This window comes from Grampus griseus (assembly GCF_964374135.1).
Source record: "Grampus griseus genome assembly, chromosome: 17".
Lineage (NCBI taxonomy): Eukaryota > Metazoa > Chordata > Mammalia > Artiodactyla > Delphinidae > Grampus > Grampus griseus.
The window spans coordinates 702,946-721,070 of record NC_139011.1 but is presented as its reverse complement, the minus strand read 5'-3'; the positions used below and the strand labels follow the sequence as shown (position 1 = coordinate 721,070).

Genomic DNA, 18,125 nt, shown 5'->3' with positions numbered 1-18,125 from the left:
GGCGAGTCGCAGTCCTTGCCCTGGATGTGAAGTGAGTGAAACAGCGCTAAAGAGCTAACTGCACAGAGCCAGGTAAGTGCTGTGATGGAGGACACGCCTGCGGGGAAGCCTAGAGGGCGGCTGCTGGGAAGCTCCACAGAGGAAAGCCGGCTGGACAGAGAAGGGGTGGGAATGTTCCAGGCTGAAGCAGGGCCTGCGCTCAGGCCTGGAGGCACGGAGAGCTGAGCCTGGTAGAGCAGAGAGGCCTGGAGGAGGTGCAGCCTCTGACCTCACAATACCCAGGCCCATGGGCCAGCCTTGCAACTTGCAAACTCTAGTGCCCTCTTCCAGCCCGGGTGAGGCCCCGGGCCCTGGGCAGCCTCCAGGTGCAGCGCCCTGCTGACAGCCGCACCCTTCCCGCTGCCCTGGGGCATGTCTCTACTCACCAATTACGAGGGGCTTCGCCATCAGATCGAGAGGCTGGTGCGGGAAAATGAGGAACTGAAGAAGCTGGTGCGGCTCCTTCGGGAGAATCACGCGCTCAAGTCGGCGATCAAGATGCAGGCGGGTGGCCTGGGCATCAGCGGGTTCAGCAGCAGGCTGGGCGAGGCAGCGACCGACCCTCCTCAACACCAGGGTAACTGCAAGGGGCCTGGGTTCAAGAAAAGCGGGGAGGGAAGGGTGAGACTGCACCCGAGAGGAGAGACTCTGTGCTGGGGTCTCGGGAAATCGTGGAGGGAAGGGCGGAGATAGCAACAAACACCGGGTGAGGGGAGGGCGAGGACATAGGGCAACCACGATAAAAGAACAAAGCTAGGCACCAGCCCCATTCACCTGATGGCAGGAGTCCCTGCCCACCCACACACTCCTCCCCTCAGGTGAACTTCCAAGCAGCTCCACAGACTGAGAATTTCCCAGTCCTGGAATCCAAAGGTGCTGCCCCACTGGACCCAATACGGCACCCACCCTCAGCTTCCCCCCCCCTCCATCCCCCCGCCCCCCGCCCCCTCAGCCCCCTGCCCCATCCCTCTCCACTCAGAATTGACCACCGGAGTCTAGAGACCAAGGAGAGAAGCCAGGACTGAAGCTTGAGGTTTGAAATCGTTAGTGTGTGACAGCCCTGGGGCTGGAGAGGAGGTATGGGGCAGGGTGAGACAGAAGAATGGGCAGAGAAGTTAGGGGCGTTCACACGGAAGCTGCCCAGGGGCCAGCTCTCCCCAAGCCACCACATTCTGGCACAGAACTCCAGGGAGTACAGGAGTCCTAAAATCAAACCTTCCAGGTTGTTACAAAGGTTTATTTGTCAGGTAAGCAGATAGAACATAATTTAACAGTCGTTAGCTTGACTGATAACTTTTAACTGACATATCATATGTAAGCCTCCATTTGTGCTCTCGGCCAGGGGGAACTTGGGAGAAGGAAATTCAGTCTTGGAGGAAGAGAATAAGTTGCACTTTGGACAAACTGACTCTAAGACGTTCTCACGACATCCACCTGGAGCACCCAGGAGGCAGCGGAGGTGTGAGCCTGAGGCTCAAAGGAGAGGTCAGGGCTAGAGAGAAAAGATGGAAGAGTCACTGATAACTGAAGCCGCAGGAGGGGTGAGACGATCTGGAAAGAGAGAGGAACAGTGAGGAGAGACTGGGGACAAGTCCTGAGTCAAGACAGGTAGAGAAGCTGGCAAAGGGGCACTCAGAGAGACAAGGGACACCTCAAAAGTGTAATGTCACAGAAGCCGAGACAGCTTCGAAGGGGACAGAGTGTCAGCGGAATAAAGGCTGCCTGAGAGGTGGAGCAAGAAAGGTGCTAATGACCTGCGTTGGGAACCTCGGCTAGAGCAGCTTCAACCGCACTGTGAGCAGGAAAGGCCCAGGAGTGAGGTGGAGAGTGCGGGAGAAAACGGAGAGAATAGACGGTTGACACTACGTTCATGAAGTAGGGCTTGGAGGGGCGCCAGCTGGAGAAGGGCATGGCGTCTAGAGCTGCTTTTCCTGATGGCAGAGACCTGAGTTTATTTCTATGGAAAGGGGAGATACGAAAGAGAAAAGGAATGCTTTACAGAGCAGAGGCTGCCTTGACTGAAGGAAGAGCATCCGTCCACTGCCGGGGAAAGGAAGGAGGAAGGGTGGGTGAGAACACCAGGTGGGAAGCTGCAGAACTCCGGAACCGTGGCTTCAATTTTCTCTGGAAAAAATGTCATTCTCTGACAGTCAGGGTGGAGAGAAAAAGATGGGGAAAGTCTGAAATAAAGTGAAAATGGCAGGAGGAAGTGAGAGGGGAACCAGGAGGTGTGTAACGGGCGCAAACGGTGCCGGCATGTGTGGGCTTCGCGGGCAGCAGCCACCAGCCGCCTCCAGCAGCACTGGGCTGGCGGGGGTGCGGACAGACATGCGGAAGGCAGGCAGGTGGCCATAAGGGCCGGTCAGCGACAGCCTGGGCCCACCACGGAAGGGAGTGGACGCCAGCTGGGCTGGCACATGACACGGAAGAGGCCAGCGTCCCAGAGACCTAGAGAGGCCGGCAGCCAGGGCAGAAGGCACGCCTCCGTGGGCAGAGCGGGTCGCCTGCGCGGCGGGAAATCAGTAACCATCGCTGTTGGCTGCATTAATTTCACGGGGAAGAAAGGCCATGCGGTTCAGGCGCTGGCCTTGCGAACATGGCAGGGGAAGGCGGAGCCAGGATGCATGGGGACTGAGGGCTCAGGGGCTCTCGGCCCGACGTCTCGCAGACGGAAGGTGCGCGGGGCGTCGGGGCAGGGCTCAGGGGCTCTCTCGGGCCCGACGTCTCGCAGACGGAAGGTGCGCGGGGCGTCGGGGCAGGGCTCAGGGGCTCTCTCGGGCCCGACGTCTCGCAGACGGAAGGTGCGCGGGGCGTCGGGGCAGGGCTCAGGGGCTCTCTCGGGCCCGACGTCTCGCAGACGGAAGATGCACGGGGCGTCGGGGCAGGGCTCAGGGGCTCTCTCGGGCCCGACGTCTCGCAGACGGAAGACGCATGGGGACTGAGGGCTCAGGGGCTCTCTCGGCCCGACGTCTCGCAGACGGAAGGTGCGCGGGGCGTCGGGGCAGGGCTCAGGGGCTCTCTCGGCCCGACGTCTCGCAGACGGAAGGTGCGCGGGGCGTCGGGGCAGGGCTCAGGGGCTCTCTCGGGCCCGACGTCTCGCAGACGGAAGGTGCGCGGGGCGTCGGGGCAGTGGGCGCAGAGCGGAAGTGAGGGCTGCGCCGAGGGCTCAAGCCCCCACCGCGGGGGCGGCCCGCGCGCCGGCTCCTCCCCCCGAGGGGTCGGGCGGGGAGGCTGCCAGCAGGGGGGCAGGAGGGCGTCTGCTGCCCTTCCTGCTGGGCGCCTCCCCCTCCCCCCTCCTCCCAGGCCCCCACCCTGCTGCCCCTCTGTCTTCTCTTGCTTCCTTAGGCGGGGAGCAGCCTTCTTCCTCTTTCCCGAAGGGCTTTGAGCAGCCCTGCTCCTCACAGCCTCCCTCCCCTCCCCCAATCCTACCGGGGCCTGTTACCCCGGCAGGGCCTCCCTCCTCCCCTCAGGAACCGTCCTCCCCCAAGTCCCAACCTCCCACCCCGGACCCAACCCTACCCCCGCCCCACCCCCACCCCAGGGATTGACCCTAAGCCCCCGGATCCATCACTCGTGGGACCCCAGCCCTCCCTCAGGATTGCCTTCCTCTTAGGAGCCTTGTCCCCCCTCAGAACCCAGCCCCCTGGGGACCCCATCCCCCCTCAAGACCCACCTTCCTTTTGGGACCCCTGTGCACCCTCAGAACCCACGCCCTCACAGCCCTCTCCCCTCAGGACCCCATCCCGCCCTGCCCTTCTTTTAAGACCCTTGTCCCCCCTCAGAACCCGCCCCCTTCTCAGGGCCAGTCCCCTCCTCAGGACCTGTCGCCATCCCCCCTCTCTTTCTCACCTGCCGCCACCCCAGACCTCTTGGAACCCTGGGCTCTAGCGGCCTTTGCTCACCCGTCTCGCCTCCTCGAGTCCGGCCTCCAGCAACACCTTCCCGCCCAGACCCTCAGGCCCCGCCCCTCAGGGCAGCCCCGTTACGCTAGCTCCGCCCCTTGAGCGGCGCCGCAACTCTGGCCCCGCCCCTACGCTCGGGCTCCGTCCCGTCAGGGCCCTCCCTGGCGCCCCGCCCCCTCCGACCGCCGGCTTTGTCGCCCGCCGCATTGACTGACCCCCGGCTTCGTCCCCGCGTGGACCGGGGGTCTCGGTGGCCGGGCCGCCCTTGCCCGGGTGTGGGCCCGGCCTGGTCCTCGCGGGGCCGACGTCCTCGCGGAGGGAGGGTTCCGAGGCCGGAGAGGCCACGGGTGGTGGGCAGGCCCGGGAGGGACCGATGGGGAGGCTCTGCAGCCCGGAGCCCGAGGGCCGACCAGGGAAAAGGCGCGAGGGCGCGGCCGAGTGCAGGACAGTGTGGCGCACGTCCTGACCGACGCGACGAGGGGCGGGAGACCAGAGTGGGGCCCCTCCAGAGTCCCGCCCTCGGCCTCGGCGGGAAGGATAGAGCTGCCCCTGTGAGGAGCAGGCTGGGGGAGGAAATCACAAGTTCGCTTAAACGGTTAAAACATTGTAAACTGCATTTGTAGATCTAAGACATTTGCTTTTCTTTTTAGCTTCAATAGTCCGATGTAACAAACAAACCTTCCTGGACCCAAATAATTCTTATGTATAAAATAAACATAGGGCTTCCCTGGTGGTGCAGTGGTTAAGAATCCACCTGCCAATGCAGGGGACGCAGGTTCGAGCCCTGGTCCGGGAAGATTGCACATGCCGCGGAGCGACTAAGCCCGTGCGCCTAGAGCCCATGCTCCACAAGAGAAGCCACCGCACGGAAGAGTGGCCCCCACTCACTGCAACTAGCTAAAGCCCGCGCGCGGCAACGAAGACTCAAAGCAGCCAAAAAATTAATTAATTATTTTAAAAAGCTAAAAAAAGCCCTATATAGATGCAGTGAATCTAAGTTCTCTTTAAGGTTCTAATACTGTATGTAGTAAAGTGCCTAGGAACATTTCAACTCGTAAATCTAAATCAGCAAAATATAAATTATAAGGTTAAAACAAACTTGCACATTTTGCATTACAATACAAAGCTATAGGACTGAAATCTCTTAAACCGAGGCTCGACCTGGGGCTCCTGTTGGCTCCGAGCACTCCTGTTCATGAGAATTCCCTGGAGGTCCAGTGGTTGGGACTCTGTGCTTTCAAATGTCCCCATCTCCCAGCCAGAGATTTCAACAGGCTGCTCCTGAGATTCTCATCGGTGACCCTAATGGGTCAAAAATCCATGGACAGGGCTTCCCTGGTGGCGCAGTGGTTGAGTCCTGCCGACGCAGGGGACGCGGGTTCGTGCCCCGGTCCGGGAGGATCGCACGTGCCGCGGAGCGGCTGGGCCCGTGGGTAACCCTACACTGGCCTTTTTTAATCATCAGGTTTTATCTGTGCTCATGTATACGTCATGTTCTTCATACTTATTGAACACTTTCTGTGGCCCAAGTACTGTTCTAGGCACTGGGAAACAGGAGCAAACAGACAAAGCCCTGCCCTCACGGAGCTTCCATTCTAACCGAGGGAAATAGGAAAAACCAATAAGTCAATGGAGAATATCTTGGAGAGAGATAAGTGCTAAGGAGGACATAGTCCAGAGGAAGGGGAAGGAACGGGTTGGGTGAAGGAAACTGGTGATTTGGGATGGAAGAGCTCATTGAAGAGCTAACAACTGAAAGGACGGGTGGAAGTACGTGGCCAGCTGTGCACACGGGAAAAGCGTTCCAGGCAGAGGGAACAGCAACACAAAGACAGAGGCAAGAGCGTGCCGGAGCATTTGAGGAACAGCAAGGAGGCCCGAGGGGCTGAAGAAGAAGGTGCCAGGGAGAGACCAGGAGGAGAAGAAAGTCAGAGAGAGGACGAGCCAGGTCACGGGGGACACTGAACTGCCTAGCACTCAGAATGAGACGGTGAGCTAGCTGGTGGGCATTTTAACTGGAACAGTCTGGCTGATGTGTGAAGGGAGAGGCCAGAAACAGGTAGCAAGCCAGGGGGCTCCTGCAATAATCCAGGCAGGGTAGTGTTGGTATGGACCGGAGTTGGGAGGAGCACACGTGCTGGATTCTGGATATACGTACTTGAAGGTGTTGCAGACAGATGGGATGCTCGGGGCTCCTGAAAGAGAAGTGTTGAGGCTGCACCATTTGAGGCCTGAGCCACTGAAAGAGCGAAGACGTCGGCGGCCGGCACGCCAGGGCGGCAGAGTCCCCAGCAGAACCCTGGGAAGAAGGGGGTCAGGCCACTGGGATGTGAGTCAGAGTCCAGCCCAAGAGTAAGCAGCCTGCGCTGGTCCAGAGCGTCCGAGCTGCATCAGCTCCTGCGGGGAAGCAGACTCTAGGTGGGCCTTGGGGCTGCCCCCGGGGGCAGAGGATGTGGGCCCAGAAGCACCTGGAGGAAGCCGGGAGACCGGGAACCTGGATGCCAAACCAAGACGGGATTTCAGCAGGGAGGAACGTCCCGCCGCGTGGACACCACTCGCCACCTGCGAGAAGAGCCCCGTGAAGCGTGCGCTGGGTTCTGCGACGCGGGGTCACCGGCCCCTCGATCAGTGTTTGGGTGCAGGGATGGAGAAGGAGAAAATGGACTGAGATGCTGAGTTGGTACAACGCCCAGGGACATCTGCGAGGGACACAGAGGACACCGGTGGAGGTGGGGACATCAGTGAGATGGAAACCAGATCCCCTGGGTCTCAGAGACCATGAGGACCTGGCCGCGCAGGCACCGTCTTCTCTCCCAAGTCCTGAAGACGCTGCCCGAGTGGTCCTTTCCCATGTCATCCGGACCCTAGGCTCCCCCAAGAGGAGACAGGCTGGGAAGGACAAACGCCCTGACTCGGGTCTCCGTGCCCCGTCACCCGTCTCTGCCGCACCGCCTGCTCCTTCCCTCACGCCGTTCCTCTCCGTGGGATACTTCCCTTTGGGCCACAAGCTTCACTGTCTCTTCAATCCTAAAGCAAAAATCCAAAAAAGCCAAAGCAAGAAATCATAAAAGACTGGTTGATTTGATTCTGAAAATTTAAGTTATTTGTTTGGGAAAAAATAACAAAACTTAAAACAAAAATAAACGGCAGGACATCCTGGCACACATTGTGCAGGGCGGCATCAGTGTAACAAGTCCCGGACTTCTCAGGGAAAGTCAGATGTTTCTGAGGGGTCTGAAAGTGGATAGACTTAGCAGTGTGCGTTAAGAACCTCTCAAATGTCTGTTTTCGGGGGGAAAGATAATAAAGATTTATATAGTAGAATTTTTGTCACTGGGAAAACTGGAGACAATTGATTCTCCCAACAGCCGAAACAGGCTCAATAAACAATGGCACGTGCACAAGCCGGGCACCACCGCAGCCACGATAAGCGCTGTTTTCCAGGAACGATGATGCTGAAGGTAGCCGTGGTGCAGGCCCAGTAGGAAGAGGCGGGGCACATAAGGACACGGGCCACGTACGCAGTCACCACACACGTGTGCGTGGCCTGGGAGCTAGGAATGGACTTTACCTTTTTAAAGAGCTGAGGGAAAACCCAAAGGAGTCTGCTGGTTCACGACATGCACTGAGTCCATGAAATTCTAATATCGGCACCCACAAGTAACGTTTTGTCGCCAAGCTTCCACGTGTATTTGTTTCCGTGTTGTCTGTGGCTGTTTCGGAGCCGTGACAGCAGAGCTGAGCGGCTGCAATAGAGGCCGGATGGCCAGGAGAGCTGGAGCTCTTTTCACCAGCTCTTTACAGAGGGGTTCGCCAGCCCCTGAGCGACATAAACACGTGGAGAAAGTCTTTAAGCCTTCGCGGAGCTTTGCTATATGATGGACGGTGGGATAACAGGACCACCAGTGGTTTTCATCTTTTCTGACTTTTCTGTATTTCCATTCTTTTCCTATAGTAAGCATGTACTGCTTTTTTTTTTTTAATGTGGAAGTTTTCAATCAAACTGCACACTCACAGAAACCTTTCCTGCACCCTCCCTAGGGGCCTTCTCCCCCAAACAGCGGTCACTCAGTCATCCGAGGGCAGTCTCCTCAGGAACCCAAGGGCAAACGGGCTCCCAGGCCCCACGCAGGGGAGAAGCAACACCCCCTCCTCTGCCTGCATCCCCGGCGACAGGCAGGCGGGGGCCCTGTACGGGCCAGGCACACCCTGGGCTCCACGGGAGGCTCCCAGCAGCTTTGAGCTCTGGCCTCCCTGAGGGTCCCCCACGTGGTGAGGCTTGGCCGTCCCCAAGAGGACAGCAGTCAGGAGGCCCGGGCCCACTCCCCCACCACCTGGGAACAGAGGGGTCCACTTGGCGACCTACGTGTTCAGACCCTCCTCTCCTCCGTGAGGGGTCAGCGGCTCAAGGCAGTGGGCCTGTCTGAGGGACAGGCAGCGTGGAAGGTCCTGGTGGCTGGGGGACCGGCGTTTACAGAGGTGATCCTGGGAGGGACCAGGCTCCCTCGGAGCACAGGGATGAGGGGCCAGACCCTCGCGTGGGATCCACTGAGCAGCCCCACAGATGCCCGCTTAGAGGTGAGGCTCAGAGAGAGTTGGTCAGCTCATCAGAGGCACATGGGCATCTTGGTGCAGGCCCTGCCCCAGTGGGGAGAGAGCCTGGGGTCTCAGTGCTTTCTCCGTGTCCCCCAGGTGTCTTCCCGCCCCCGGCCCCGGCAGCAGCAAACGAACCCGTCCTGGAAGAAGGGATGGCGGCTCTGGTGCCCCTGGCCGACACGCTAGACAGCCCGCAGCCCAGCCCCGCGGCAGGCCCCGTCGTGAGCGCCCGGATGGGCCCTCTCAACACGCTGCTGCCCGGCCTGGGGCCCATCTCACAGAGCAGCCCACTCTCCAGCCTCCTGACTGGCCCCCTGAGCGACCACCTGGCCAGCCCCGTGGCAGTGCCCCTGGCGGACACACCGGCCAGCTCCCTGGGCCTGCCCTCGACTGGCCCCCTGACTCCCAGCAGCCCCCTGACAGGCCCCCGAGCTGTGCCTCAGAGCAGCCCCCTTATGGACGCTGTAACAGGTTCGGTGGCCCTCTCTCTGAGCAGCCCCCTGCTCACCTCCACGGCTGCCCCCCTAGGTGTCTCTCAGAACCTTCCGGCCAATCCCGTGAGCAGTCTGGTGCTGTTGGAGGCCCCAAGGGTGTGGCTGGCAGAGCCGCTGCAAGGATGCCCCTCTGGACCCCATCCCTCAGCGGGTGGGGGGCCTGCTGCCACCGCAGAAGGTAACCCGTGCAGGGGGAGGGGCAGCGGGGGCCCAGGGGGCGGGGCCCCTGCCAGGCTGGTAGGCCCTGGCCCTGCCTCGCTCTAACCCTCCTCCTCTCCTTTCTGCCCCTCCCCCACGTCGCTAGCCCCGCCCTCCGCTGAGCACCCCCAGCCCGCCCAGGAGCCTGAGCCCCTCAGCATGACGTCTGTGGGTGCGCCCATGCAGACCTCCACGCCCGTCGGTCCCATGGGCACACCCAGCCCCGCGACAGCCTTCTCCTACGGCACCCCAGACGCCCGGACACAGCCTGGTGGCCCCCAGGGACAAGCGGTCTCTGCCTCTGTCCCTGCCTCGGCCACCTCCTACAACATCACCATCCTCGCCTCTGCCCTCACTCCCGCTCCCCAAGCTGCCACCAGCTATAGGCCCTCAAGCACCCCGCACCCCTTTGCCCGCACGCACCGCTCCCCGACCCGGCTCTCGCCCACCCTCCACTCCCCTGCACACAACCCCCACTCCCCGCCTCGAGCCTCGTCCTCACCGGCTTCAGTCAACGACACCCGAGGTCCACGCGTGGCAGAGCCGTCTCGGAAGAGCAACCTGCAGTTGGAGCGGAAGCTAGCCCACCGGAAGACCGGCAAGTTCCCTGACAGCTCCCGACGTCAGCACGGGTCTGGGGTCTCCTCGGCTGCCCTAGGAGACCTCCCAGGCACCCCCCTGGGCTGCTGACCACGGTCACTGACCACTCCCTCCACCCCTTGTTGTCCCCAGAGTCGAAGCAGCTGGCCTGGGAGAGGCTGGTGGGGGAGATCGCCTTCCAGCTGGACCGCAGGATCCTGTCCAGCATCTTCCCCGAGCGTGTCCGGCTCTACGGCTTCACGGTCTCCAACATTCCGGAGAAGATCATTCAGGTGTGTTGTGCCTACCTGCCGCTCACCGCCTGAGGGCCTACCCCGCCACCTGCAGGGCTGGGGACGGCCTTCCGGGGGCCCCTGCACTCCGGCTAGGCAGAGCGCATCAGAATCTGCGGGCACCCTGGGATGGAGGATACACCGCACTCAGTCCAAGTGGCCAGCAGGTGTCCGCGGCATCTGGCAGCAGGAGTGTGTGGTCCCAGCCACCCGGGCGGCCTTCCCAGAGGGCAGAGCAGCAGAGGGGCCCCAGCACTGTCAGGCCTGTGAGCTCCCACTTTGCCACTGCCATGGCCTCGGGTCTGCCAGGCCCCGCTCCCACGGGCCCTCCCCAGACTGGCAGAGCTGCCGCCTTATGTCTCTCCCTCGCCCTGTCCAAGTCCTCAAGTGTCACTGGGGGGTGCAGGGGAGGCAGTTCTCAGAGCCTCTGAGCAGCTGGCGGCCTGGTGGCCAGGGTCTTCAGGCCGGGCTGGTTCCGTATTCCCAGCATGCCCTCCACTGAGCCCGCTCCCACTGAGGGACACAGAGGACGATGTTTCCCAAACACGCTTGGGCGCATCTCCTCGCCACCACGTGTAGGAGGCACGTTGGAGTGGGAGCCGTCGGGGGCTTGGGCTGCGCCGGGGCAGGATGAGCCGGTGCGCGCCCTTCCCCACCGACGCGCCCACTCGGGTGGAGCGGGGGTGGGGCAGGGGTGGGGCAGGGGGCGGGCGTCGGCGCCGAGGCCCTTCAGCCGTTTACTCTTCCCTCGCGAAGTAGCCCTCGGTGCTCCCGGCCTCTACCTCTCTGGCCGTCCTTATCCGTGGATGGACTGTGGCTCTGGGTCTGTGAGTGGGCAGGAATCACGTTCAGTGACAGTGGGCTCATCTGTGTCCCGGTTTGAGCTTGCCTTCTCCTTTTGTTAAGGTGTCCTTTGGTTAGGTTTGTAATTTTAATGAGACCAAAATAATCCACGTTTTTTATCCACCTTTTCCTTTTTTTTTTTTGGCCGTGCCACGTGGCATGCAGAATCTTAGTTTCCCGACCAGGGATGGAACCCGCGTCCCCTGCAGTGGAAGCGCAGAGTCTTAACCGCTGGACCGCCAGGGAAGTCCCACGTTCTCCTTCATTGTTTGTACTCTTCGAGTCCCATTTAAGGCTGGAGCTGCCGGCCCCGCCTCGGTCCCCTCTCCCAGTCCCACGAGTGTGGGCTCCAGGTTTGCAGGTCTGGCCCTGCCCAGGTGACAGTGTCCTAATCCTGGGAGGCCAAGGGAGCCAGGGCATCTCTCCTTCCAGATCGTCGTAGCTCCTCTTGGCCCTTCGCTCTTCAAGATGAATTTTAGGATCAGTCTGGCAATTTCCAAGAAAAACCTAGTTCAAATTTTTAGTTTTTCATTGGTTTATAGGTTGAACTGGGGAAGTTTCCCATCTTTGCCATGTTGGCTATCCCTGTGTTGCTTGTGTCGGTGGGGCCAGCTTTGGCCATGCTGGGTTTGACGAGCCTTGACTCCTACCCTGGACCACCGCCACCATGGCTGTGCCATGAGTGCAGCCCGGCAGCGGCTGTTTAAAACTTGGCAGATGACGCGGGAGAAGCACAATATTTATGTCTCTAAAATGCTGCATCTGATATCTAGTTGGCAAAGACTACACTTAATCATAAGTGAAAGTCTAGTTGCCCACATAGAAGTTAGACATCAAGCTATGGAGAGAGGTTTCTGGTTGTTTGAAACTGCTGTTTATGCGGAGGATAAGGTGGACCCTCCAGGAGGGTGTGTGCTTGCAGGTCCTCCGCTTCCACGCCGCTCTCCACCTTGCCCGCGAGGTGCCGCTTATGCCGGAGAACTTAAGTCACGGCACTAAACGGCAACTCTTTAGAGAAGAGGCAAGAAAAGGAAGCAGAACGCACGTAAGGCAATTTGTTTGGTATTTAAGGACGTCGAGGAGCTTGGTGCCCCTGAGCCTGTGCTTCAGGCTCCACCTCGGCGGCCTCTGGGTGGTGGTTCTCACCACAACACTCACCTGGTCATTCTGCCCATCGGCCACCGTCACCAATTCCACAGCCTCCGGCCCCATGCGCCTTCCATCCAGCCATGAGCAGAGCTGCAGGATCATACACTTGCTGCCCTTGTTCCCAGGAAGCCCTCCACTGCAGCCCACCCGCACGGAAGCTGTCTTCAGGATAGCCCCTGGCTGGCCTTCTGTAGGGCCCACTGCAGGTTGACTGAGCTCTGGTCCCACCTGAGGATCATAAAGATGCTTCCTGGTCTCGAGCCATCCTGCCTACTTGGCTGGATTATTCGTTGATTCCCATCTGCATTTAATTCCACTTTGCCCAGGCTTTCACTTCCCTTCATCAAGACATCTTGTTTATTTCTCTGCACATTGACCTCCAATGTTGGCGGTTGCTAGAAGCCCTAAATTCTACCTAGATTCACCAAACCAGGCGAAACCTGGTGTCGGCCCACTGGGGTCCTTTGCTTCCCGAATGCCGTAGAGCTTTAACGCTGGACACTGTAGTGGAACCCGATATTCAATGAGGACTTGCTGACTTCTTCCATAGAACGTGGCTATCTACTTTTGTGTAAGTTCGCAGACAGTTACGCTGTCTTTTAAGCTCAGCTGAAAGTTATCCCAGCGCTCATTACTGTCAGTTTTTCTACCCAGACACAAAGATCTGCTCCAGGGAGATGCTCTGGCTCTCTTCCTTTCTGCGCCCTTGTCCTAGGAGACCCTGAGTCCAGCTGCATCAGTGTGAGGGTGACTGAGGGTGGTGCCTCGGTCCTGCCCGTGGTCCCCCCGGGATGCTCTCTAGGCCAATGCATTGGCCTGCTCAGAACATTCTTGATTTCTGTGTACTGATTTGTTATTTAGCTACCTTGCCAAACCCCCTCGCTAGTTTTGATAGTCTGTATATCATTTTGGCTTTCCTCTGTAGACAATCATATCATATAGCACTTAAAAAAATTTCTTTTTGTTTTGGCCGCGCTGGGTCTTAGTTGCGGCATGTGGACTTCTTAGTTGCGGCATGTGGACTTCTTAGTTGCGGCATTCGAACTCAGTTGTGGCATGCATGTGGCATCTAGTTCCCCGGCCAGGGATTGAACCTGGGCCCCCTGCATTGGGAGCTCAGAATCTTACCCACTGGACCACCAGGGAAGTCCCATACAGCACGTTTTAAAAGCAGATCATAAGGCTACCTCATCTTGTCTCTGACGTGATTACAAACACACACTTCTAGTCTTCTGGTTAAGTGCGATGTGTGTTCCAGGCTTTTTGCCAGATCTTCTTTCGACAGATCAGTCAGAGTCCTCGGTTGCACACAACAGAATCCACACTAGCTGATATAGGCAGAAAGGGGTTTATTATAAATGTTTAGGTGTTCAGACAGGCTCCAGGAAGGACACCAAATTGGGCTTGCCTGCTACACAGCCAGTAAAAATGCCAGACGGCAAGGGAGTGAACACGCCATCGTCGTTGCTGCCCCGGGAACAGCACGCACACGCCTAGTCGGATGCCTGCCGTTTGGTACGGCTGCCCCGAAGAACCAGTGCCACAGCCAGTGCGCTCTCCAGAGAGCCCAGCCCCTGCCTGCACTGTCTCCTCCAGGAGACGAGGTCCACGCACCTGTACTTGCTGGGCGGAAACCCAGGTCAGAGGGGTACCTGAGCCACAGGGGAGTCTGGAATAGGTGATGTTTAGCGTCCCGCCTCTTAGAGTTCAGGAAGGTGCTAGAATGCACCAGGACAGAAGCCAGTGAGCCACATTCAGCATCTGCCTCACCAGGTGAAGAAGTTCCCTCTTCCTCCTTTGTCCAGAGTGCTTGGTTTTTTTCTTACTCATGAACAAATACTGAACTTTTAGAATGCTGTTTCTCTCTCACTGAGATGACCACACAGTCTTCTTCCCCCGCCCTTTTCTGTTAACATATTGATACACGTGAGGAGATACTCTGCTCGTAAACCACACTGCGTCCCTGTGTCTCTAGGTGCCCGGGAGGCTCTGTTGCTGTTCGTGAGTTCTGCGGCTTCGCTACATTTTTAGAGATCGTGCCAAGTTTCTGTGACAGGAATACATGGCTTAATAGCCAGAGGTTTATCTCTCCACAGGGTTGTGGGGCCCTGCTGACCAGCCCCTCGCACACGTCAGGGTCCCCAGGGTCCCCGCGTCCCGGGACTCGGCCTGGGGGTGGTGCTCGAAGTCCCAGGCGCCTCCCCTTGGCTCGGACTTAGGGACATCAGGTCCCCCTGCAGGATGGTGGGACACGTGGTGGTGTCAGCCGGGCATTTCATTACCTAGAAGAAGGGGGAGGCGCCGCCCTGTTCAGTGGAGGGTGTGGACTCTGCTCATCCTCTCTATTGAGCCTTCTTCAGATTGTGTTTCCTCACTTCTCTTTATTATTTCCTCCCTTCTCCTTCCGTTAGCTTTGCTTTATTTTCCTTTCTTGGGTTGAGCTCTTAAATCATTTTATTTTACATCTCTTTTGTTTTTAAATAACTGCATTTAGGACAAGGAAGTTCCTTCTGGTCAGGGAGATATTCAAAATCCTCAACAACCGGTACCAGGGAACCCCAGCCAGAGTGGACCCTGTTCTAGGGTCCAGGCAGAGCGGGAGGCTTCCGCTGTTCAAGGCTGGTGGGGAGAAGCGACGGTCTCCTGGCAGCCCCGGCTATGTCCGCCAAGGCTCCAGCCTGACTGGTGGCACTCTGGCTGCAGCCCTGCAGGCTAGAGGGGTGGTGTGTGGCTGTTCAGGTCTGACTATCTCACGAACTGCCTTGCATCTCCTCTCTAACCCCTGAGTCCGTCGGGACCACCATCTGAGGGGCGTCTGGCTGCCCGTGAGTGTTGGCTTCTAACACGCCTGCCCTGCGTTTGGAGAATGAGGGCCGCACCACGCGGATTCTCTGGTATTTGCTGCCATTTCCCCTCACTGAGCGCATGGTCGGTGCTGTGTGTGGTCCAGGACGGAAAGATTGCGTGATGAGCACGCGTGCTGGGTCTCGCAGGTGTGAGTCTATGTGCCTCCCCGCGCCCCCGCCCCCCACGTACCCCCTCCAGTGCCAGGCCCTGCGGCTTCGCCCTGTAGAGATTCTTCCCCTCCACTCTGATTGTCTCCACGTCCACCTCCACAGCTACATTCTCTCCTCCGCTCCTACCCCGTGGTCCAAACTGCTGTCACCTTAGCTGGTCCACAGCTAGCTTGCCGCTCCACCTGTTCAGGCCTGGCTAGCGGCAAGCGTTCAGAATATGCCAAGCGGGCGCCAGACACAGTCTCTGCCCTCGGGGAGCTCACTCTCTCCCTCCGAGGCCTTCAGTCAACAAGAAGAGCCGTCAGGAGCTCTGCCTCTCGTTCTTCTCCCCACCCAGACCCGGGCTCACCGGGGCCAACTTCACCGCCCTGGGCGCCCCTCCTTCTCTACTCCTACGCCTGTAGACGTGACCCCCGTGCAGCAGAGCTGACTGGCCCGGGTGCTGTGCTTGACGCCCCCAGAGACGTTTCCTTTGTCCTCACAGCAGCGCTGTCAGGCGGTGCAGTGTTTCCTGCAGTCCCAGCAGGGAACGCGAGGCTCACACTCAGCGTGGTGGCCGCCGTCGAACCCGACTCTCCCCGGGGGCCCTGCTCTGCACCCGGCGTCCTGGCACCTTCTGTGCCATGCATGCTGCTCCCCAGCCTGGAAACTTCTTCCCTCCACTGTCCTTGTCCTTCAGGCCTCGCTTCAGCGACCTCTCCCTCCAGGACCCCATCCCAGTGGCAGCGCTCGCAGTACCATCCCTCTACCGGGCCGTGTCCTCACTGTAAACTCTGAGGGCCTTTTGCTCACACCTGAACTGGGAGGGCTCGGAGATCTGCAGAGTGAGGATGGATGGACAGAACCCTTCACCCTCTCTCGCCAGCTTCCGCCCAGCCCCTGCCAGTGGTCAGCACGATCTCTTAAAACCATAAAGCCCACCAGGCGTCTCCGAGCCTTTAGGACAGGCACTCCGCTCGCCCGCCACCTCCAGCCCCGTGCTCTGCTCAGGCCCGCAGCTTCTCAGGGGAAGCCTGAGGGGACTGGGGGCGGGGACCCACACCCGCTGCCCCCGTGCTGTCGGGGTGCTTGTCCTACTCTTCCCCACCCACTCCCCCTTGTCGCCCTCCACTCTCAAGGGGTCACCTCCTAGGGGCAGCCCTGGCCTCATCTCTCAGCGTAAACGTGCCCCCGTCGGACTCCTGCTCGTGTCTTAAGCTCCGTGTGCCCGGCCTGGCACACAGCAGCAGCCCAGCCACGGCCGGGGGTGAGCAGGAGACGGCTCTCGATGCCCCCGCAGGGGCCGAGGCTGAACGCCATCCACCGGCTTGCTCCCCGGTCGCCCCGGTGTGAGCAGCCGCAGGTCCGCTTGCTCACCCACAGATGCCGGCTGAGCTCCTGCCGTCTGTCCCCCCGGGGCCTGGAAACAGGCAAATGGAAGAAGATTCAGGCGCCCAGGTCAGGAAGCCAGGCCCGTCCTAGTGTCACCAGGCAGCAGAGGTGCGAGCCTAGGGCTCTGGGGGCCCCTGGGCTGAGCCCAGGCATCAGCCTGGTGCTCTGCTCACGTGACCATCCAGGGAGCGGACAGGGAGGCCTTCCTGGAGAAGGCAGTGCCTGAGCAGACTGTCCCGGCATCCCTAGCAGGTTGGGAGCCAGCCTGGTGGACGTCTGGGGACCTGCGGGAAGAGGGTGAGCAGGGCCAGATCCGGGCCTTGCCGGTCCGCCCTGGCCCTGGAAGTTGGAGCAGTGGAAAGTGCAGGGGGGCTCTAGCGGGGAAAGACCCTGTCCCACTACGTACACTTCAGACCTTCGTTCTGCAGGCCTGGGGGCAGTGGTACCAGTGACAGATACCTAATTTGCAGGACCCAGTGCACACAAAAACACAGGGCTCCTTGTTCAAAATTATGAAGAACTTCAAATGGCTACAGCAGAGACGGCTGAGGTCCCAGAAGGCAGTGGAGGGAGGGACGGGGCAGGGGGGTGACGCTGCGGGACGCAGCTCAGCCCGGCAGGGCGGTCACAGGTGATGAAGATGGAGGCAAAGAACCCGGTTGCTGGCAGACCCCGGGTCCAGGCGCTAGGAGCCAGCACCCGGTGGCAGCAGACCCGGGGTCCAGGCGCTGGGAGCGGCACCCGGTGGCAGCAGACCCCCAGCGCTGGGACTCAGGGCCCTGGCTCTGGGCCTGGGGTCATCGGTGCAGCATGAGGGTGGGAAGGGACGCCCGCAGGGGGTGTGCAGGCCACGGGGCGCTGGGACGGGGGGCCCGGAGGAAAGGCTGAGAGGAAGCGGGGCGGGACCCAGGAGGCAACCCTGGGGGCTTTGGGACGCCCCCTCGTCTTTCATCACCCCCAGCCGTGCTCTCTGTCCCCAGCTCCTGTGGCCCCCGCTCAGTCCGAACCCCTGGCGGTGGATGGAGCACGTGATGGGGCCTCTGGAACCTCTCTGCTCAGGCGCAGCCCACAGGGCTCCCCTCGCCCTGAAGCCCACAGGCGCCTCTCTCAGCGCCTCCAGGACACCCCCCTTAGGACACCCCCTCGGATCTGGATCCCCCCACAACCACACCCCCCGGCCTCCGTCGCCCCTCACCTGCCTGCCTGCTTATGTGCTGCGGTGGGGCCAGAGGGTCCCTGACGGCTGCTGTCCCCTCAGGCCTCCCTGAACCCCAGCGACCACAAGCTGGACGAGGAGCTGTGCCAGACACTCACACAGCGCTACACGAGCATCATGAACCGGCTGCAGAGCCTGGGCTACGACGGGCGAGTGCACCCGGCACTGACCGAGCAGCTGGTGAACGCCTATGGCATCCTGCGGGAGCGGCCCGAGCTGGCCGCGTCCAAGGGCGTCTCCTACACCGTGGATTTCCTGCAGCGCGTGCTGGCGGAGACCGTGCACCCCAGCATGCTCGCCGACGCGCTGCTGCTGCTGTCCTGCCTCAGCCAGCTGGCGCACGACGACGGCAAGCCCATGTTCATCTGGTGATGCTGGCTCGCTGTGGCCCGCACCTGGGTGCACAGCCATTAAAGCTCGCCTCGGAC

The 18,125-nt window shown here is 60.2% G+C and overlaps 1 protein-coding gene across 1 annotated transcript; it reads left to right on the top strand.

Annotated features, from left to right (window-relative positions):
* Nucleotides 1-411: 411 nt before the first annotated feature.
* On the top strand, nt 412-18,069 carry SPATC1 (spermatogenesis and centriole associated 1; the record flags this gene model as incomplete). The annotated part of the gene is made up of 5 exons (XM_082675049.1): nt 412-616; nt 8,634-9,209; nt 9,336-9,851; nt 9,962-10,101; nt 17,740-18,069. 5 exons carry the CDS (start codon nt 412-414, stop codon nt 18,067-18,069), a joined length of 1,767 nt encoding a protein of 588 aa, XP_082531175.1.
* Nucleotides 18,070-18,125: the final 56 nt, after the last annotated feature.